Source organism: Xiphophorus hellerii, chromosome 5 (genome assembly GCF_003331165.1).
Source record: "Xiphophorus hellerii strain 12219 chromosome 5, Xiphophorus_hellerii-4.1, whole genome shotgun sequence".
In the NCBI taxonomy this organism is placed as follows: Eukaryota; Metazoa; Chordata; class Actinopteri; order Cyprinodontiformes; family Poeciliidae; genus Xiphophorus; species Xiphophorus hellerii.
The window spans coordinates 3970971-3994548 of NC_045676.1; the positions used below are offsets into that span (position 1 = coordinate 3970971).

General features: G+C 37.3%; 1 protein-coding gene across 1 annotated transcript; it reads right to left on the minus strand.

Annotated features, from left to right (window-relative positions):
* Window positions 1-1992: 1992 nt before the first annotated feature.
* LOC116720835 (nuclear pore complex protein DDB_G0274915) lies at window positions 1993-21279 on the minus strand. Its single transcript, XM_032564291.1, has 10 exons — window positions 21148-21279; window positions 18825-19055; window positions 18582-18719; window positions 18086-18109; window positions 17460-17539; window positions 17239-17332; window positions 17046-17132; window positions 11305-11595; window positions 9556-9652; window positions 1993-2881 (listed from the first exon to the last, which is right to left on the minus strand). The coding sequence occupies exons 1-9, from the start codon at window positions 21257-21259 to the stop codon at window positions 9600-9602; spliced, it is 1110 nt and encodes a 369-aa protein (XP_032420182.1). The 5' UTR covers window positions 21260-21279; the 3' UTR covers window positions 1993-2881; window positions 9556-9599.
* Between the last annotated feature and the right edge of the window lie 2299 nt (window positions 21280-23578).

Here is a 23578-nt window from a genome sequence, read left to right on the forward strand (position 1 = left end):
AAGTTCCCAAGCTGCGTCTTCTTTTGAAAATTTTAGATTTACTTTACAAAAGATTCTGTGAATATGCACATGTTTTGGAAATATATTCCACAGAACAAAAAATCCATGAACACAGAACTGCAAATAGGCAGTATTACAACAGTACGTTAGTGCCATTGCAGATACAAAAAAAGAAGTACATTTCTGCCAAAAAGCTCAGAAACTGTGAGATTAATCTCAGAACAGGTCTAGAAAAACAAGGAAATTTCTGAGCTCCAAAAGTAAAAGAAATTGCAAGAAAAAACTCAGGAATTTTGAGAATAATTGCCGATGTTTTCTTGACAAAACTTGAAATTTTTAGAGCTTGAAAAGTTGAATGTCTGCAAGAAATAAACTCAGAAATCTTTAAATAAATTACACATATTTTTTTAGAAAAAACTGAGCTTGTGAAGTCAAAACTCTTTCAGAAATTTTCAGTGTTCTAAAAGTTGAAAATTCCCAACTTTTTGAGCTCACAAATGGCAATTCTTGATGATGCATAAACAATTTCAACAATTCTGATTCTGAGGTTAAAGTCAGACTCCTGTAATCAAGGTCTGATATTGTCAATATCCTTTTTTTTTTTTTTTTAAAGTGAGCAATAATCCTCTTCCGAACTCGCACATGCTTGCCTATGGACAATTTTATGAGACAACTGTCCTGATAAAGTCGGAGAACCTGGCGAGAACATAAAAACTCCATGCAGAAAGAACCCCGGCAGGGATTTGAACTGAAATGCACCATTGATACCAACAGCACAGCTTAAACAGTTATGCTGAGATGTTTATCCATCAAGAGCCAACAGGTTTTGATTGAAGGTTGCAAAGATGGATAAATAAGAAGCTCAAACAGATTCTATAAAAACCTGTTTTGACGTCAGACCAGGAGGCTCACCCATGATGAACTTCGTGCCTCCTTAGAATAGCCGAATAAGATTCCCCCTGACATTCCCTTTGCGCCACTTTCTAGCATTCAAATCATCCAGGCCGATGTAAATATACTCTGCATAAATATAGAGGATACTGAGACCTCTGGATCCAGTTTCGAGGAAGAAGAGGTTTGTGTTCTGCTGCACTGAGGGGTTTGTTGCAGCGCATTCATGACTGTGGTCAGGTCTAAGCGTGCTCCTGCCGTCACCGCTGCACCGCAGGCTCAGTGCAACGTTTCACCTGCTTAATGGTGGATTAAAGCCTTCTGTGGACACACTGCCATCGCTTGGTTTTAAACCGGAGCAGAAGTCCGTGGAAACAGGCTTTATATAGCAGCTGGACCGCTCCCAAAAACCGGGGAAGTCATCACTGTTAATACAGCTCGTGAAATTAAACAGGAAATGTACTGTATGTTAACTGAGCTTTATGGTGTGATAAATTGTGAAGTTGTGTCCATGACTATACACATATAGCATAAATAAAACAGTGGATTCTACATGATCAAGCTACTTAGTACTTTGGATCCAGAGCAGAGTTATTAGAGCTAGAAACCACTGACCAGGCCTGACGTTTCATTGGACTGGAAATGGTAGAATCTGATAAGTTCTACGAGCTTCGTACATCTAGAAGTAAAACAAATGCCCAAATGAGAAAACTCATTTCGGCCGCTTGTATCATGACCTCGCTCTTTCGGTCATGACCCAAAGCTCATGACCTAAGATGAAAGTAGGAATATAGATCGACCAGTAAATCGAGAGCTTTGCCCATTGTCCTTTACAAAATTGCTCAATCTCAATCCATCGGATTGGTCATTTTAATCCATAATTATATTTTGATCTAAATCTTTGTAGCTCTGGCTGTATGTTTGGGGTTATTTTTCCATCAAAACATCTGCCTGTACGTTGATGTTAGCTTTCTGTCTTCTGTAGAGTTTGACATGTTGGCTGACATGCACCTTCTCCTGGCCTCTGGCAACTTGTGGCTATTACACTTTATCATGTAGCATTTTTGTTTTGTTTGAAAAAAAAGTGAATAACAACATGGGCAAATTTAACAAACATTTATTAGTTACAATAAACTCCAATCACAACTTTTAAAAAAGATTTCTAACAGTTTTTAAACTTCAGTTCCAACTTTCTCATAACTTTTATAAATAGACCCTAAATGGCTTTGGCACATCTCAAATCTATAAGTGCATCTCATAAACACTAGTAAATAAACTAATAGAATTTGGGAAAACATGAATAGTTCATGAATAAGAACTTTTTAAAGATGTAAATCTTTTAAAATCACTATAGAGTTAAAAGTAAGACTGAGTAAATGATTGGCTTCAGAAAGTTTTACACATGACCTAAGAACTTGATTCAGTAACGGACTGTACAGATTTTTTCAACTTCAACTGGGAGAATCTGAAGTTTTTAGCAAGATGTTGCAGCTTGCTTTAAGTCGATAATTCCTTAATATTGATTTTAAAAAAGTACTAGTTCCATGTAACGACATTTTTCCAATGTTATAAGTAAAATAATTTGCCAGTGGGACCAATAGTTCTTTATAAATGTTCAAGAATTATTGACTTAAAGCAACACTTACATGTTGCTAAAAAGTAAATGTAAGTTGGTTTTGTCTTATTTCAAGTGTACTAAGAAATTTGCAGTAGAAACAAGACAAAAGTACCTGGTAAGATCTAATGGTTTTGCAGATCATGCATTCTTTATGCTTTTAGGGGAAAAACATTATTTATTACAAGGTCATCACATACACAGTTTACTTTGTACATCAGACACTGAGTTGGAGCAGAAGCCATGTAAAAATGATGTACAATATTTCACACTTTTACACAAAAATACACTTTGCAACAAGAGATCAAGCTTCAAACCCAGAGGATGAGCTGAAGTGAGTTAATCCTCTGCAGTCAATCTGGCTTCTTCTGCATCCTGAAAGAGGAAGAACAAAAGGACAGAACAATGAAAACAAAGCATCTTCTGCCACAGCCACATATCCTCCAGTCACTTGCTTTTTACTGCTTTAACTTCTGGTTTGACTAAGTATAAGAAAGCCTCAGGCATGACCTTTAACCTCAAAGGTGAAACATCTGTCAGGGGAAGAGGATAACTGATATGATCCCAGCTGAAAAGCAGTCTAGCTCCTGAAGATTAGGTGACATTAGTATGAATTATTTGTCTAAATTTGCCCAAATTACTTGGTGGTTTTTGCACAATCATGACTTCAAGATGATTATGTCCAACAACTTTCACTAATGTCTTTAACTTTTATAACATTTGGTTTATTGAGGTATTTTTGCTCTTCCTCGTCTCCGGTTTTAGGTTTGTCAGTGCAAATCAGTTACAAATTGAGTTTAGAGTTGCTTTTGAACGACTTTTGGAGCTCCGAAATTTCTTTGTTTTTTATAGAAAATTTCTAAGATTAAACTCAAATTTTTTTTGTTTTTTGGTGGAAATTTACTAAATTTGTCTGTCTATAATGGCCCTACAATCATAGAAATCTAGGTTGCTAAAAGACCTTTGGAAGGAAATGCTCAACTAAACTGACTGAAAGGATGCTCAACTTTCAAATTTATCTCCAGCAGAATAATCTCACACTCTAAAACTTAAACTTTTTACTTGAGTTTATTTATGCAGTTAAGAAAAGCTAATCAAAAAAGAAATTCAAAAAAAAAAGTTATAGTTGGAATTTTAAAAGGTTTTTCAGAAACAATTATATATCAAATGCATCGAAATCTTAACTTTAAAGAAAACTAACTTGTAAAAATTGTTGATATGTTTTTTTTAGCTCCATACTTGACTTCACCTAAGCTCACTTTAACCATGATGATGAGAGACAGAGATCTAACAAAGCCGAGTGTGAATTTGACTGTTCGAGGAATGTGGAGCTGCTGTAGCAGATGAATGTCCATCCGTCAGCAGGACTCCGGGCTGCCAACTCCTAAAAGCTCAGAACCTTTAAACCATCCAGAGAGGACAACCAGGGAAGACCAAGTCACACAGTTAATTTCCATTTGATCTTCCTCACACTCCACATTGAGGTGGTTTGCTTAAGATGCAAACTTTCTGCCTTGCCTTGCAAAATTGTGTCGAGTCTGTCAATAGAACCGTCTCAACCCCATCGTAGATGTTCAAGCTCTGAGGGAAGACATCCGTTGCGTTCTGAACGTTGCGTTCTGAAGGTTTTTTTTTTTTCTCCGAAGAGTTTTTGCAGCGCTAGTGGCTCGTATTTTTTCGACAGTAAGCAGACAGGAAGGAGGGTGAGGAGAGGGGGGAAGACATGCGGGACCGGGAGTCGAACCCGCGATGTCCGCGTCGAGGACTAAGGCCTCCAAGCGTGGGGCGTGCAACCCCCTGCGCCACCACAGCACACCCCTTCTGAAGGTTTTTGACACCAAAATCAGCTGAGTGTTTTTTCTTAAATGCTTGGGCTGTTTTTAGACTCAAATGGAAATACAAAAATGTGAAATTTTGCATATAGGTCCTCTTTAAGCATCCAGCATGCAGAGGTGAGATAAGTAAACTGTTTAAACCTAGAATGATTATTCCAGCTCTTGTTCAGAAATATAAAGAATAAATTGCTGTAGGCTTTACTTAAATTTATTTTTAAAAATCTTTGCTGTGTTTATGTAAATTGTAAAGCAACTAAAAAGCATATTAGACCAACATTTTTAAACATTTCTTGGATCTTTTTTGTACCCAAAATTGGGACAAAAATCTAACCCTTTGTAGTCCAAATTCTTGATTTGAAGTAAAGTTTTAGTATCTAGGCAAGGCAGAGTTGAAATTACACAGTGGGGTTGTTAACAACCAACCCACGTAAAGTTATTTCTGTGTTTCTTGCAAACTGTTGTCACTATGTCAGCCCCTCCCTCCCTCATTAAGAGCCGGCTGGCTTGGTGTAAAGACGTGGAACATACTCTACTAAATTAGGACGGGCTATAAAAATGTTACAGGCCACTTGAAGAAGTAAGAATCTAGATATTGTCACCATGTTAAATAGTTCTGGTGTAATTCACACCTGTTAAAATAAAAAGTAGTTCCCTGGCAAAATGAAAAGTGGGTTTGAGCCATTAATAGGCAACTCACTTTTTACCTCCCAGTTTTAGGACAGCCATTCAGCTTAAATACAAATTCTTAACACTGATTTTAAATAATTCCATGATACTTTCATATCTTCAACAGTTATATTTTTAATTACCTCTCTTTTGTCAAGATATCCTCATTTGGACAATACCTCCCAATAGCCTCTGTAACTGTAAGTCAGATGACTGACATTAAAACAACAGTATTTCTCCATCGTCATGGTGAACCCTTTCATTAATACCGTCTCACCTGTGACCTTTGGAAAGGCCCAACCGCGAACCTCTGCAGGTCACAGAAGTAAGGAAGCTTTAGCATAAATATTGAAGCTTTAATTTTAACAATCTGAGGTAGCTGTGAAATTACCTCAGAATGAGGTAGGTTCTGTTCTTACTCTGTAGTTAAATGACTCTTTTATGCCTTTATATATTTACCCTTTTTAAAGTAATCTAAAAAGTTAAATTGACATTAAATAGCAAGATGTTATGCATTCCCAATTTCAAAATGTTCCATCCCAACTCAACTGTAGTGTTGACAGAAAAGTGTATTTTCTGGCTAATATAGTGTCAGAAGAATAATAACTAAAGGACCGAGTACACATCCTTGAGGTGCTCCTTGCGCTTGGTTTTGTAGTGTACGATCTATTACTGTTCACTCACACTGTTTGTCTTTCTGAGAGGAAATCAGACCAAGTTTAGATTATTTCTAGAAATATCAAGATAATGTTTGATATTTTAGGTCAAGTAATCACAGAATTACAGAAATAAAGCTTCTCAACAAACTCTCTTATTTGCAGCTCACTCCATCAGCATCAAGCAGCTTAATCCCGGTGTGTGTTTACTGACTGCTTTCAGAGCTTTTTAAGGAACATAAATTTTCATATTGTTTGTAAAGCTACGTTCACAGATAATTGCATGTGTTCCCCCACTAACATACTGTATGTCGTTGTGGTAACAATAACATGCTTTCTCCATTCTAATACGAAGCTACAGGGCCCAGGTTTACGATTCTGATGTACACATGTAGCAACACAACCTCAAACAAACACATATGGAATAAAGATCCAAATAAAAATGTTGAAAACCTGGGCAGGTATTGTTCAACACAAGTGAAAACATTGGTGATTTAAGACTTTTGCACCATATTGTCTCAGCCGAAACCAATGGGTTTGGAACAGATAAGATTTCCCAAACTTTATCAAAACACCAACTGAAATTACAAACTAGTAAGGATTTTTCTTAAATCCTGACTGCGCTCTGTAGCAGTGTTTTTTTTTTCTTCTAAAGCCCGCGGTGCAGGTGTGTTTTTTCGAGAGAAGAACATAGTTATCGGTAGTTGTTGTCGCTCTTTTTTCTTCTGGGCGAAAAGATTCTTATAAACCGACATGCCACCATCGATTATGTTAAATTTGGCAAGCTGTTTTACGTACGTGTACATATTATACCGCAACGTTGTTGACACACAGGTAGAGAAGAAGCGGAGAGACTGTTTAGCCAATCAGAATGCAGAACACAACGCAAGATGGAAATCCGTGAAGCAGCGAGACCGTGAAAGGTGAACCTCGATATAGCGAAGGTTCACAGTACTCCGATGTTGTTTCATTCTGCTGCAAGTTGGCTCAATTTTGACGCGCAAGACGTAACCGGTAAAATCCGGTTTAGGATTTTCAAAATAAAAGATCCGGAAGTAGTTCATTATTTCTTGCGCGGCCCGGTACCAATTGGTCCGTGGACCGGTGGTTGGGGACCACTGGTCTAAGGTACAAATTTAGGGGAAAAGGGGCGGGGTCAGTTCTACCAACTTTTAACCTTGCAGCGTAGAGGAAGTGTCAGTCTGTGATTCCCAACAGTCCCTCCCTTCTGTAGAGCTGCCCAGTTTAAACCACATCAAACCCCATGAGCAGGAAGTTTCTCTTCACTGTCATTAGTGACATGCAGATATTTTTCCTAACCCTACCCATATACAGTTGTGCTTACATTACCCTTCAAATGCTCCTACATTATTTTTCTGCTCTTACCACCATGACCAGCACTAACCAGTTCCTTCCTGTAATGACTTCGCCAATAAAACAAATGATTTTTTTATTGTGATAGGGGACAGTGTCTGTGAGACACTGACAAACCCTACTTTGTCAGTTTCTCACCTCCAGCTTCAGTTTTCTGTGAAATACTCATCTCAGACCACAGAGGCTGTTTCCTCCAACATTAACCATCAAACATGAAAGCTGCACCCTAACTGGAAAATAGCAGAGTAAAGAACAGGTCTAATTATGCAGCTTGAGTTTATGAGCTGCCAGCTCATGTCCATCATCTCCGGCTACAGCCTTTTAACTCCGGCTTACTCGTCTCATCGCAGACCAGGTGGGAATAAGTGTTCATGTTTTCATTTTCAGGTTAGACTGGTTTTATATTCATACTGGTTTTATATACATATTGGGCTAAGACTTGAGTCTTGGGATACATCTGTATTTTCTTAAATCTATCATTTCTTGCCATTTATAACACTGCAAAGTGATTTTCAGTGCTTGTCACCAACCATGGCAACATATGATGCAATGCGCATTGAGAGAGTGAGGAAGTGAACAAGCGGAGGACATAAGTATTTAAAATATGTCAACATCAGATCAAAAGCATTTAAAGTTATGCCTTAAGCCATTTTTTGTTTGATATTGTGTCACCCTTTGTAGTTTTTTTTTAAAAGGTTTAACATCTCTGAATGTCAATTATATAATTATAGAGACATTTAAGCTCCAGTTATAGTAGTCTGACGGGATCTAAGATAATCAGAGGATTTAAGCAACAATCTAAGACACAACATTAGTCTGGGAACTGCTTCACCATGCATAAACAGTTTATATTGATAGAATTAATGACAGTAGAACTTACGTTACATTTTTCCAAATTTTTTCTTAAAGTTTCACAGGTTTAGATGTTGGAGATCACATAAATAACCAGAATATGAAAACCACAACCATTTACTGCTTCACTAGACCAGACTTGACCATAGTGATGATATTATGGTGAAAAGTATGTTTTTCTTTTTGTGAGAAAAGAGCCGAACTAAGCCCGTCCTCTCAGGTGTGAGGAGCAGTGTGAATTCCTTCACCCCGGGCTGCTGCAGCCCAACGTGTTGATGAGCAGAAGGAAGAGGAAGCAGGTGCAGGTGTGGTGGACCTTACAACCTGGAGCATTTGATGATTAGATTGAGAAGGGCCAAGTTTCTACTCACGCTACAAGACACTCACCCATCTGTAGCAGCCAGTTAAAGGAATGAAAGATTAAAGTCAACGGTTTGATATTTCCAGAACAAGAATAATTTAGTTATAAACATGTTTTTTTAGTTGTTTTTATTGTATTGGGTTTACAAACCCCATTTTCAACTGCAGTTTTATTTTGCCCATCAAAATAAATCAAAGCAGAAATATTCTAATATACAGACCCATCTTAGGTGATTCAGAAGGAAAGGGAAGTAGTGTATGCTTGTTTTACCTCACCTCAATAATTTTAACAACAAAATCTAATCAGTAAAAATGTATCAACTATGTGACAAAAACATCAACTAAATTTCAATAATTTTCGTCTTTGTGTTTTAAATAGACAACATGTTTATGCCTCCTTTTTAAACTGTTTTATTCAAGAAGTTTGCTTGAACTCAACACTCGCATTACTGTGAAATATATACAGAAACAAAACCGCTATTTCTAAAGATGTGTAGAGTGTAGCGAAAAAGTGAAACCTTCTTGATTTTTTTTTTTTTTTTGAATGTTTGTCACACTTCAGTGTTTCAGAACCGCAGAACATCAGTGGCATGACCTTAAAAAGACCGTTCATGCTGTGGGTGAAACAACCAGTCATTAATGTCAGGCAGAAATCAGTTTTTCACACAGGGCCGTGTAGGTTTGGATGTTTTTCTCCCAGGAAATCAGGAAACACTTTTTGAACTCACTGCACAGTTAAAGTATAGTTTCCTTCCTTTATAGGAATCATGGATATTAAATGACTATTTTTTGCTCTGAACTAAATTTGGTTCATTTGAAATTTCACTAACTTCAGTATTTCATGCTATAAAAGCAGAGAATTCAATAGGTCACCGTGAAAGAAACTAACTGTATTTTTGATAATTAAATTGTCTCAGATAGTTGAATATGAAATGATGCACAACCCAATACCTGCTGACTTGGAAAAAAAAAACTTTAAAAATAAAAGTGAAAAATAAGAAAACAAAATGTTACATGTTCTTATGCTATTTTATTTTAGAGTAGTTTTCACTGTGTGTATTTTTAACCACCAGCTGACAGGCTATATACAATTTAGGGAAAAGCACACTTCATAATTATAGAGTTAATGGTTATGAGTTTTCTATTCATAACAGATTAAATCAGGACAGGAAGCTGTAACTCCAGCCAACTGAATGCGGCGTGTTGACTTGTAGCCTATAAAGTGGGAGAAGGGGGTGCCGCCACTTTATGAGCACCTTAATAGGCTGAGCAGCTGAAGTTCAACATGCAGCAGTTGCCGTCTTACCTCTCCTCTGAGGGACAGCAGGAATCCAAGGTGGACGCCGTACCTCACACCGGACAGTCCACACCGACTTCCCAGATTGTGTTGCTCCTCTGCCAGGCTGTGAACCAGTGGGATAAGTTAGCAAAGTGATTATTGAGTTTTGTGGATGTGTGGGAGAATGAGAATGTGGGAGGACAGTTGGGAGGATAAACATGTTGCTGCTGTAACATACTGCCATGATGTGACAAAAAAAGTGTTTCTATTGCAGTTTAGCAAAAGAAACCAATTTTGATACATCTGAAAAACCACTTCATCCTAATGCAAAAACTTTATCAAAAACATGAGTTCTTTCTAATTTGGTGTGTTTCCATTAAACACATTTATTTTCATAATTAAAATTTGCGCAATTTTATGGTATTAACCATAAAATGCAGCTGGTGGGGCTTGTACTGGCCACATTGCTTAACCCTTTCATGCATAGTGGTCACTACAGTGGACAGCTATCTAAAAGCCATTTTCTTGGGCTTCCTGTGGATTTTTATGTTATAAATGCACACAGACCACTGAAGTGGACACTGATGCATCATAAAATATACCATCAACTACTGGCCATCAGCTGCAAATGCAAGAAATTATTTTTGTTAAATACAATATGGCCGACAGACAAAAAAGCATGAGAACCGACCCGGTCCCTCCTTCTACTGTAGACGACTCTTGCAAGTAAAAAAAATATTGTGACATCAGATAACCCCTAAGGAACAATACTACTGATGTATTTTTCAAATAACAACTTTGTATTTGGACAAAATTACAATTGATCACATAAAAATAAAAAAAAAAATAAAAAATTATTTTTACAAAAAAATTTTCCTACCTTTTTTTTATGCCTTAAGAAAAAAATTTTTAAAAATGGGAAAAAAAATTCTGACACAAAGGATCATAATTCATGCATGAAAGGGTAAAAGCTGTAGTATTTAATTTTATTTTTTTAAACTTCAGTATGTCCTGACAGTATGAGACAGATAATCTATGAAAAGAAAATCAAGCTCATCTGATTTGTTCCAGTACTAACTACAGAAATACATGTCAGAAACAACCAATCAGCGCTAGGAGGAGGGTCTTAGCACTGTCAATCATACCCTTGTATGTGCTGCTTACACCCTCCATCTTGCTCTCTGCTACGCTACAGCTGGTTCACCAAAACATAGCAGGTCATGAATGCTAAGGCTAGTTAGCATAGCCACTGATGATGAAATGGTAAGTTGTTTTTCCACCATTAGAACATTGAGTAGCAAAAAGAGGTTGATTGACAGCGCTAAGACCGTCCTCCTGGCTCTGATTGATTGTTTTTGACTGGTATTATTGCAAACCGCAGTAGTAGCACTTGGAGGAGGTGGAGGGGCTCAATCTTTTCACAGATTATCTGTTTCATACCGCACTATGGTGACAGATTCAACAAATATGGAAAAAATACTGGAGCTTTAAGATATAAGAGTGTCCTGATGTGCCCCAGAGTTTCAATATCTGGCACAAAACTCTGTCAATGCATCTGCACATCCAACATACTGGTTTATGACTACTCAGCCTCATGCAAACTCTTGATATGACCAACATCAAAATCAGTCCCAATCCTTCAGCCACTGTTTTGACTGACCGTGAATGATTTTGAACTCATGGTCCCCATTTTAAGACCTGGAGGTTCCTTGCAAATTAAAACATTTATGAAGACAGACTGTGACTAGTGAGTGGAGATATGACCTGAACACCAACCTCTCCTCTGGCTGGAGCCAGAGTTGTTGCTGTTGTTCTCATTCGTCTCCTTCAGTGACTCCACCGAAGTCTTGTTGGAGACGGCACCTTCATCATCGGTTTTCTCTTCAGCAAGAGGGTCCACGGGTGCTGAGGAACTCTGCTTGGCGTCATCCGCTTTTGGTTTTACCTCCGAGCTGTCTGGAGAAGGAGCCGCAGCTGAAGGTGCAGCTTCTGATGCCGATGCAGCTGCAGCTTCGGGTGGAGCAGCAGCCTCAGCGCTGGGTGCAGCAGTAGATATGGCAGCCTCTTCTGAACAAAATCAAATGTTGACATTGATTGAGTTTGGTGTCCAAACTTTCTGCAACATGGGCCAAAACTGTAGACTCAAAAGTAGTACTGGGTCAAAAAAACCAGAAACAACCCAAAATCAAGCAAATAAAGTGGCCCGATATTTATTGTAGATTCAAACTTTGAACATTTTTAAAGACCATGTATTAGGGACATTGTCGACAGAACAAAAGAAGTACCTTTCTGCTAATAACTCAAAAATTTTGTAGAAATTTTGACATTTGAAATTCTGAAAATTGAAATTTAAAAATTTTATTTTCTTTCTAGCAAATTTTCTAGTTTTTTTTAAAAAGAAAATTTCTGAGATTACTCAAAAATTTGGGGAATTTTTTTGTCAGAAATGTGCTACTTTTTTTCTACACATTTTGCATGTTTACTGTACTAAACAGTAGTAAAGTAATAGTACTTTAGTTTTCCTTTTTGTTTGGGCTCAATCAAATGCATTATTTTCAGGAATAAGAACAGGATTTGGGTCACTTTGTTTCAAAATGCTTGGTATATATTGCCAAGTTTAAGAAAGAATAAAAGCTCACTTGGTTTTTCAGTAAAAGTCTCTGGATGAACTTGGTTTAACCTTTTGTTAAAACATGGTTATAAAAAGACGAATACTTTATGTTGTTGTTTACATTTTGCTATGTAAAAACATCGTGTTGGTAACAATTTTTACCCTGATTACAAATTAAAAGCTTCTGTCTGCATCTATGGGCCAAATTTAGAAAGAAAACAACACTTATTCTGAGTTTTCATTCAGCGCAACCATTGCAGTTCATGTTGCATAAAATTTTCAGGTAATTTCTTCATCATTCACATGTTTTATGCAAAGCTGCAAAGCAGTAGAAACCTTTTCACCCATCCTGCCTGAGGCATTTTTGTACACAGGCAGCAATTCTCCTATGCGACGCCGTTGTTAGGGGGCCAGCGAGTTTATAATGAGGCGACTGATTACTGGGCAGCTTCTAACAAGCCAGAGACATGCAGCTGTTTGGAGTCTGTGGGAAAGTCGGGTTGCCCCGTCATTACCTGACCCAGTTTTTACAGCAGGGAAAGGCGAGATGAGGGGAATAGGAAGATGTTTGATGATCAAAGCATAAATCTACCACTACCATAACCACTAATATCACTTTCTGCTTATTATTCTCCTCTTAAATGCTGGGAATTTGGTTTTTTACTTGTCTCGCATACAACAGCAACATAGAATCACAGCAGTAGCTGTAGCCTGCTGGTGGAGTCGATTGTCTTCAGGCGATTTCCAGAGGAGGACTGGCCAAATTCCCTGAATGCCAATTGTTTCCCTGGTTTTCTTCTTTTAATAAATGGCCTGGATAATTCTGCCATGTTGGCACCCAGAAAGGTTTTTACTTACAAAGTGGGTGTTACTTCATTTCATGTCCTCATTATGATTTTCCTGCGGCTCAGTTTTCAACATAGACTGAAAACCCTTTCACTAATTTTCTGGTGCTACTTCAGAAATATCTGCAAGGAATTTTGCAATTTTTTTCCCTCTTTGAATCCCTTCCAAAGGAAAAAGATTTTAAAAAGTAGCAAGCACTCTGATGAGGCACACAAACATTTTTATCCTTTAGCAAACCCAAAGAACTAAAAAATTGTTTCTCGCCCCATGGATCAAGCACTACTTGACATCGAGTAAGGTTGAGGCAGCAGTGCAATAGAAGTAAGAAATACTGCCACCTACAGGTGGGAGTTAGTCACTAAAACCCAATGTTTTGATCATTTTTGTAGAAAATGTGCAATAAACTCACATGCATGCACATGGAGTACATAAAACTTCATGCAAACTTAATGCAATTACATGTGACAAATTAACAATATTTTTATTAAGTTGGAGCTCCATTCTTTTTCTTTTTTTTTCCAATGAAAGCAGGGTAAGAGGTCCTTTAAAGGGAAATCGGGGGTGTGCATTCAGTCTTATAAGTATCTGAGTGTTGTCACTGACAAGAAGCAATTCAGTAAAGATTCTGATAAGCAACAAAAACCTAATCAAAGATTCCACTTCATCACACACCAAATTAAATAACTTTGGAGTGTGTTGATGCTCATTTTATATAATTGTCAATCAATAGAAGACTAAAACAAGATGAAGCAAATTGTAAAAGTGGCCAGCAAAATTATAGGCGTTAAATTATTTCATTTACAAGCATTTTAAAGAGAGTCAAACAAAAAAACGGAAAATATTCTCCTCTCTCCAAATTATCCACTTTGTAGTAAATTTGAGCTCAGAGAGCCTAACTCAAAAACTGATCATGTAAAAACTCTTTCATTAGTCAGGTCGTTATTCAGATATATATAAAAATAAAACTGGGCATGACTCTTATGCAGTCTATTAGTTTTATATTGCACAGACCTTTTTCTTTTTGAGTTGGTTAAAAAAACCCTGACAAAACAGGTTTTTTTTGTCAGTTTTTCGGTCTCTTTCCTTTTAATTTTTTTCCCATCCAGCTGTAAGTAAGATTTCCCTAATAAAGTGCCACTGATGCAAATCAAGGATCAGAAAGGTGAAAAAAAGCAGATTTCAGTGAGGTTGAACCTGGATGGGCAGGTCTGGGTATTTCAGAAACTGCAGATCTTCCAGCAGACCATAACACTCCCTCCGCTGCCTTCTCAGCTTCCTTAGCTAAAGGCATTGGTCCTTGAAGTTCCACCCACATGGGGATTTCACTTACTGCGCCTGATTAGACCCTTCCTCATGTCAGCGGGAACCTGTGCAGACTCTGAGCTCCTGTCCACTAAACACCTGTGTAGGTATGCTGCTGTTTTAACAGGTGAAAAATGCTGGTTAATGTATTAATTCTTCTGATTCCCTTCAAAGCTGAGATAATGAAAAACTCCAAGTTTTTGAAATAAAACTACATCATTATCTTACTGTCAGTGGTTATGCAATAAAACAAAGTTTCCTGTCATTTCACTTTAGAAATTAGCTCAGGAAATCTAAAAATAAAAAAAAGAAAGAAAAAAAGTTGCTTCTTTTCTGCCAGCAGTCCTTTTATGCAAATGTTGTGGGTTAGCTTTTCTTGATGGAAAAATGTTGCAAGCACTGAAGTAATCATTTTGAGGAAGAAACACTTCTCCTAATGACAAGGAACATTTTACATTTGTCGCAAGAAGATGATTCAGAGGAGTAAATTTGGGAGTTTTTTAAAAAAATTGCAGCAAACAAACATCTGATAGCTGTTTGCAGCAATTACCAGTGGGAAATGAAAAGTAAAGGAAAACATTTTCTGTTTTTTTTGTTTGTTTTGTTTGTGGATTATTTCTTTTCACAGGAAGTAAATCTTTTGGGATTAAACAGTCTCTAAAATCAGCAGACTCCATTTAACTTCAATATGGCTCAAGGCAGAATGACGAGTCCAGACATGAAGACGCCGTTTACCTCTAACCCACCAACTCTCCAGAACAAAACAGAAACACTTTGTACATTTACAAGCAAATATGAGCATCTTGGTCTCAAATGAGGACAATAAAATAGACCAACTAATGAACACAGGAAGTTGCATGATTAAATACTTTATCTTTTCTACTTTACAAATTTCAAAACAACTTTACAAATTTCTCCAACTGGCCACTTAAACTGTAAAGAAAACCACAAAGTGTTCAAAGGCATCAGCTGCATAAAAACCTCCAGCTGAGCTTCTGTTTCCACCCTGCGGTCAATCAGAGTACTGCAGCTCATTTGTACCCTCCGACCAGGAAGTCGTTCCGTCACCAATATTTCAAAACATTTCTTAGGTGGAAACGGAAACAATGATGAAACTTGTGTTCTACCAAAAGCCAACAGTAACTGAAAAACAACAAAACCAAACTTCCTTTCCTATCAGAGGACGTGTTACAAAGATCTGCATCTGTTTTCTACAATCATATCACCCACAAAAAACTTCTGCACTTTGTGGCTTCATCATCTTTTGGCTCTTTTCCACACAAATTCCCGTGGCATGCCAAAGAAAATTTAAAAATGTTTTCATATGTTTTAAAATCATTCATTAATTACCCATCCTGGTCTTCTTGGTGCTTGAAGTTGATCAGTTTATTGTTTTCTGTTTCTTTACCACTTTTTTTAAAAACTGACCGCATGTTCTCACTGTGGTGATGCGGAGTTTCCTGACCACAGGTACAAAATTTCATTATGTTGCTATTTAAGCTTCTTTGTTACCACATTGTATTGCGATGTTCCATTGTAGGGGAAGATTCACAGATCATCTCCAAATTGCCCCTGAATTGCTTTTGTGGGACATTTTGATTGCACTCTTTATTTATGACAGTATTATTTGGCAGATTGTGAGGAACAGAAGCAATCCAGCACATTTAGATTCCTAACATGTTGGACTTGTTGGAGTGCTCACATTTTCTGGCAAATGTGTTTCTTGATGCATCAGAAGGAAGGTTCCTAAGATAGAATAATGCTGCACCAGACCTTTGCTGATCATCCTGACTCTTCCTGCAGAATTTCAGTCTCTCCTTAATGTTTATCTTGGAATAAACAAATCCTCCTGCTGCCAACAAGAACCAAGCTGTGCATTGGTGGCAATATAAATGGGTTTAATGCTTGTTGGACTCTCTTGACTTTCCTGAAACATCTTAGCTACAGTTCAACTTCTTACTTCTGCACAGGTTTTTTCTCAAACATCCTGAAAACTGTTCTTTTAGTTGCAATCTTGTTAGGAGCAACTTTTTTAGTGTTTGGCCCATTTTAATGAAAAACAATAATGAATGAATACTTTTGCTAATCCAAGACATCAAAAGAAATTATTGAGTACATAGTTCATCTTTTACTGCAATGAGTTTACTATTTAGATTGATAATGAGATTTCAGATGGATCCTTTCATAAAATGAAGTCAGATTACCATGTCTTCTAAAAAAAAAAAAAATAACTCAGTAAAAAATTATTTTGTTTGTTTTAAAGTAAACTTTCTAATCTAACAAATCTCTTAATAATGCATTAATTTTAACTGTGCACATAATACTAATGCTTTTAAGTTAAGAAGGTAAGATTTTTTGCCACAGCAAGAACTTGTAGTCATGACTACCAGCAAGTAGATTTAAACAGGAAGAAGTCAGTTTTAGGTTTCTGGGAATGAGTGTCGCCAGCTGTCATAACCCATATTTGGTATAAAAATAATGTTGAAGTGTTTTTGTATTGAAACACTCCATACAAGTGGTAACTGCACTCGCACACTTACTTCATGAAACTTAGATGGCTTAAAGATAGTTAGTTAAATATGTGAACCAAACTTCCTCTTCCTCTATGCATTTATGCCATTAGGAAAGCGGAAGGAAAACAGCACACAATTAGCCTGGTACTCATGCCAACACGAGTTTCTATAATTTACACAATACATTTTTAATGTTTGTTTATTATTTAAAAAAAACAACAACAAAAAAAACTCATAAACCTCACCTTTTTTCTCTTCCTGTGTTTCAGGCGCTACTTCTGGTCCTTTTGGCTCAGTACCAGCCGTTTCTGTGCTATCAAAGGATTTCAGACCTGAAAAATGTACAACATTTTTTTTTTTAAATTAAACAAACAAGGCTTGTCTGATTTAAATTATGTTTCCTTTGAGGTTATGGTTTTTTGGAGATGTCGGCCGGACCGTTTTGAGGCGCAGACTCAGCACGGACTTCCGGGTGTATGGTGCTGAGTGGGACGTTTTCATCGGGGCTCGCGGCAAAATCAACCGAGTAGCGCTGCAGAAGAAGGCAGTCATAGCAGCGTTTTAGTGCTTACGTGCAATCATTAGACAGAGCATTTTATTTTATTTTGCCGTGCACCAGCCAACATGTTTGGGTGGCTGAATTAAAGGCCTCCTCTTACCCTTCCTCTTCTCCGTGACACAAAGCAAACGACACCAAACGCAACGATTACAAGGGCGATTACGACCACGATGATGATTCCTGAAGACAGAACAGCAGCGATTGTGAATAGCGAACATTTAAAGAGAACACGTCAGACAAATTGTTCCACATATTTGTTCCATAAACAGAAATTTAATTTTCCATTTGTTTAATTGTGATTTAGTTTTTCTTTTATCTTGGATCTGCTTAAATTATCAAGGTTATCTCATTTAATAACTCCTGAGTGCTCACGGTCTGCCCAAATCTCACCTTCCTGCCTGTATTCATGCCCACAGAGAGAGAAACACACTGCCAATGGAGACAGAGGTGCAGAAATCTCTCATTTTATCTGCAGATTGTGAAGAAATATTTTGCTACAGATGTGACATCTGGCAGTGTTGTGTTATGACTCAGAGTATACGGATGCCATGATTGCCTTCATGTAATTTAGGTTTTTGAACGGTTTTTGAATTCCAGGAACCCACAGGGTCGTCTTTAACTGGTTTGAAGGGGCCCCAAATATCTGTGTCCAAAGAGACATTTTTACCTTCAAAATCACTCTTTGGTTTTATTTTTACCTCAGAAACAGAAAAAAAAAAAACTCACCAGTGCTCTCGCTTGACTTTGTAGCTGTAAGAAAAGCAAAATGTCGAATTTCAAAGAGGAAATATTTCACAAACACACCAAACAAAAATAGGAACCTACTGTTGTCTTGTCATAAGTGGTGCATTTGAAATGAAGCTTCCAGGTGCATACTCATGCTGTGTTTACAACACAAGCAAAGTTTTGAGAGTAATTCTAATATTCAAATGTATCTATTTATTCACATTAAAATAATGATATGATATAAAAGACATTTTTTCCAAAAGATTCTACATTGTGTGGATCAACTTTCTCCATAGGAATGCTCAGTAGTGGCTGTGGTTAGTCATAGATCTATCCAACATAACCTGATCCACTTCCTGTTTGATTGTGGGAGTAATTTGCTCCCGAAAAAAAATAATAATTGTGAATTAACTATCATATCATGTTTTAGGGATTCTTTTTATACAAATATCATGTCTTTATAGCATGTGATTGTCCTGCAGCCGCTGCAGCTTACATTTGTTGGCCATTTTTGTGGTTGTTGGATTATGTTTTGTTGTAGATGAAAGGTTTTTATTTATGGGAGTTGGCTTAGATGAAGGCTTCTTCATGGGGATGGTAGTCCTGGCAACACCTCCATCACTGGTCTGAGTCTCTAAAAATCATAAACACATTAGGAACTCTTAAAGATATTTTAAAAAAAAGAATAAATGGGACTTGAAGGAGAAATCATTTACTGGCTTGTGTTCATGGCACTCACTGTTCCTGTCTCCTGGAGTAGATGTGGTGTTGGTGTTTCTATCAAATGCGTTCATGCTTCTGCTGGTCTCCAGGGTATTTGAGGTCTTTGTGGTGATGCTGGCGGTCGTGGAAGTGGCGCTACTGGTGACCACTGGGTCAGTGGCTTCTGTGGTGATAATTGCTTGTAGAGTACTGGAATCCTGGGTTGTGTTCATCACATCATTTGCAACAACGGAGGTCAAAACCAATCCTACAGAAAAACATTTAAGTGGTAAATATGTTATTAGCATTACAGTCAAGCCGTCTTGACAACTCAAATTGCTTTTGCGGCCTTTGTTTCAGCTCTTTTTTAGGGAATCACCACCGCAGTGGATCATCTACCTCCATCTCACCAAAGTATCAATCTTCTGAAATGCTGGGTTTATCTTGTCAGAAAAAAAAAATTGGGCTTGGACTTGAAAAGGGACTTTAAGGAACCTCATAATTGTTCACAGACTGCCATTTTGATCAGATTTTACCAAACCTCTTCCACAGAATGACGTAACAGTGTCCTATAATAAAACTAATATCATTGCATTATGTTTATGAGTTTTGTCAATGCTAGGAAACAAGTTTGCTCAGTTAGCATTAGAATTATCTGTTCAAAAGTTAGCACAGCTAACAAAGATTAGCATTTTGAGGAAAGGATTGGCCATAAAGTTTTGATTAGTGTGTAATATTTCACTCATAGTTATATTTTATTGTAATCTTTTTTTATTTTTAACTAGATTCAACTGTTTGTCATCGACTCTCAATGCTACATTTGTTAGCACCTTTTCCTTCCTGCAAGAAATGTCGGTTCTCTCCTGGAATTCAAGCAATTGATCAGGATGAACTCTCACTAATAACATCTATTCCATCGATGCCAATTTACTTTTAAAGCAAATTTAAAACCACTTTATTTGGACCAAAGTCAGTGGATCGCCATCTATTCATGGTTCAGTATTCACAGAATTTTCTGCAGGACCATAACTCCAAATTAATTGCTGAAATTTCATCTATTTATTGATTTCTTCAGTGAGCTTATCTTAAATATTCAAAAGAAAATGAAACTTGGGAAACTTAAAATATGCTACTTGACATGCTATTGCAGGAACACCATTTATTTTTCTTGGTGCTGATTTGATGCTCCCCTAAGATGTTAGCTTCTGTAGTAGAGCTAAGACTGAAACACTGTACATATTAGTGCATTTGAAGGTATATTTGGTGTGTGAACTATTAAAATAGGTAGTTCTAAAGGTTTTAAGAGAGGGTTTATTTTACTGTATACTAAGAAACACCAAAATGATGACAAAAGTAATAACATATTAAAATAAGACAAAAAGTTGAGATAAATATGTATCTGCAGGGGTAAATTGTTCAAAGAGTGGGTCCTGCAGCTGCAAAGGACCCCAGTTTTTTGCTTTTGGTTGATGGAAAATGCAACATTATTTAAATAGTAGACCTTCTACAAACTGCTGAACACTGGATATGTTTTTGAATATTTAGTCCCAGTACATCAGTGAACAACCTATTTTCTTCCTTTGTTCTAATTCTCAGTTTGAACCACACTAAGTCGTCTTCACTACGTTCGGAGCAACATTATTTTTCACTTTTTGTCCCACTCAAAATGTTGTTCTACACTTCCCTCCCCTTTTTGCTTCCCACTCAAACTTATGCAACTATATTTTACTGCCTAATTTGTTAATGGGGTTTCGTTCAATCTTTACCATTTAAAGATTGCTATTTCTGTCTCTCATGCTGTCAAAACTTAGCATAATAAAATTGCGGTATGCAGTCTCTCAGCTTCAAGTAAGAATTTTGATTTTGTTAATTAATAAATGCAAACTGATACCAGAAAGCTAAAGACGAGGGAACGAGTGTGACTTTGAAAACTAAAAAAAAATCCTTAGTAGATGAGAGCAGTATGATGACATCTTTCTCGAATGTGTCGTATATCATTTGCTGCCTCTTAGCCAGGACTTCCTTGAAAAAGAGGTTTTTAATCTAAATGGGACTTTCCTGGTTAAACAAAATATTAACACTACAGATCATTTAATGGTTGAAAATTCAAGTTATTGCTCTATTTTGCAATCATATTTAGCAATTTGGGAACAAAAGAGAACAACATGTGCATTACATTAAAATATTTTTGAAAAGGGTACAATTGTACATTTAAGACAAAATAAAATCTATGTAATTACAATTTTTGTATAAGATATCTTCAGTTCCGATAACTGACATTACCTCTATTTATTCATTTGCAAAATCTCTTAATTAGAACATGTTTCTATTACAAAATGTAGATAAAAATGTTCTCTTACCAAGGTAAAACAAATAATTTGACGGCATTTTGAGTTTGTTTGATGACACCAGTCCAACAGTCCAGAAAAATTTGCAAGAGTACAGCTCCGCATTAAGAGGTGATGCATTCATATGCGGCGGTACTTCCTTAATTTTTCAACGTATTGCACGCATCTGAAGAAACAAAAAGAGGATCAACGCCTGCCTGTGACCACAGCAGGATGCTTAAAAAAAAAACAACACTGTTGCTCAAACAGGTTAGAGGAGAGGAAACTGCTCCTCTGCCACTGCAGTTGAATTTTTTTTTCTCAAACGTGTAAAGAGAAAAACCTTTTTTATTATTTTAAAAATGGATTTCTTATCCTGTTCCTGGGACACTGAGCATGTTGCATAATAGTTCTGTTTGTAGCAGGTGGCTATTTAGGTTTATGCTCACTAGATGTCACTGTGACTAAGGAAAACACATTATATGGTCTCTGACTGCAAATTACCAGAACACTTGTCATTAAATTTACACCACAACAAAATCCATTCATATATAATCAATGTGCTTCCCTCTTAGATGCAAAATCTGCTTTAATTAATTAAATATTAATGACTTGCTTTGTTTTTGTTACTTGAATCGAAATATTACCAGAGGTGGGCAGAGTTGTACTCAAGTAAGAGTAGAACATATTTTTACTCAAGCAAAAGTAGAAAGTAGCTGTCTAAGAAATTACTCAAGTAAAGATGAAAAAACATTTGGTAGAACATCTACTAAAGTACTGAGTAACTGATCAAATATTCAATCATTTAATATTTAAAGATTATATAATCAGACGGACCAAAATATCAAGTTCATGACGAGAATTCATATAAGTAGCAAAAAATAACAGAAGCAGGCAAAATAATTTTTTTTACAAATCAGTTTTTATTTTCAATAAAAGGCCTTTGAAAGTTTAACAAACAACTGCAGGTGTGTCTTTATCAGGTGGATTTTTGGTTCAAACATGTTTGTTCTTCATTCGGTGGGTAGAGAATCCAGAAATTTTACTCAAGTAAAAGTAAAATGTATAGCATAGTAAAAATATTCCTAAAAGTAATTGAGTAAATGTAACTGGCTACTAACAAAGTTTGAACATGGGAATTCTTATTTTGATATCAGGACCTTGATGGACCAAATCATCTGTTTACTGAGTGATAAAATAGGAGATTAGAGGCTATTTTTGTTTCTTAATTGTTTTGGTTGTCCCAGTGTGAGTGCACTATGCTACAAGTGTGTCAATGTCACTTTACTTATGTGGTTTTGAGTGTGCATGTACGCTTGGTCCTGGAGGTTCATTTTATTACTGTTTATTTGCCCATGCCAATGGTAATCAGCTGCAGGATTAGTGTTAACTGCCACCCAGTCGCTGGCAGGCTCCACGTGGGCCACTGCAGGCCCCTCCTGCCGTCTGGCCCGACCCGGTGTGTTCGCGACCTTCTCTTGGAGTTAGTGGGCCTGCGCTCGGCTTCCACCTCTCGCCACGTCACAGACCCCAAACAGGAGCGTCAGACGCGGAGAGAGGAGACGGTTTGTTTCCGTGCAAATGTGTGGAGAGACTCAGAGAGGAGAGAGAGCCGGACCACCCACCCGGAGGATTCAGAGGCACAGGATTCACAGCCTATTCTGTTGACCTGCCACACTGCCCCGGCTCCGTGCAAGGCCCTCCCCAATTGTTCCGCCTGCTAGCGTGGGGAGAGGGGGGCGGACAAGAGGGCCGCGGTGGTGGATGAGCAGTAAACAGTGGGCTGAGCTTCTCTCCTTTAGCGCACAAAGGGGCTGAATTGTGTCGGGCTGGAGCACTTTTTAGAGTGGCCCTGCCATGGGGCCTGAATGAAACATCTGTGGAGGCTGAGCCCAGGGGAGAAAATGCTATTTTGCTGTTCAACCACACTGACAACCTGTTTTCTTTTTCTTTACCCCCTCCTTACCACACACACACACCCACACACACACCCAAGCAGCTTCCTTCACTGTTATTCCTCCCTTGGCCTTGTAAAACTATTCATACTGTATGCACACGTTCGCCAAAGGGGGACCAAAGAGTAACAGTAAGTGTGAGGAAGAGAAAACCTTTAGTAGAAAAACGGACATATGTCTAAATTTTAGACTGAACCACATGCACTTGATTCTTTCTGTTGCATTTTATTGGCATTATAGAGTCCTATTGGTTAGTCGAAACAGACAAAATGAAGACAAAGAAGAGGTGGTACTTTTATGAAAAGTTTGAGATCTTCTGGTTTTAGCTGAAATAAATAATAATTTGAACAAAGTTAATGGATGGTCTTGCGTATAAATGTGTTTAAAAATGTATTGGTTCATTTACAAAGATTGATATTTATCATAATTCATGATGTATTTATTTTAAAACTGTGGAATACAGTTCCTGTGATATCTGTCATTAGTCCTATAAGCAATTTTGTAGGTCA

Bases quoted from the DNA above. Each gene is read 5' to 3' on its own strand.
- LOC116720835 (XM_032564291.1), bottom strand. From the start codon at position 21,259: ATGAATGCATCACCTCTTAATGCGGAGCTGTACTCTTGCAAATTTTTC. The intron at 18,720-18,824 runs GTGAGTGCCATG...TATGATTTTTAG, and splicing joins TACTCCAGGAGACAGGAACA to AGACTCAGACCAGTGATGGA. The intron at 11,596-17,045 runs GTGAGGTTTATG...GATTTTGTTCAG, and splicing joins AACACAGGAAGAGAAAAAAG to AAGAGGCTGCCATATCTACT.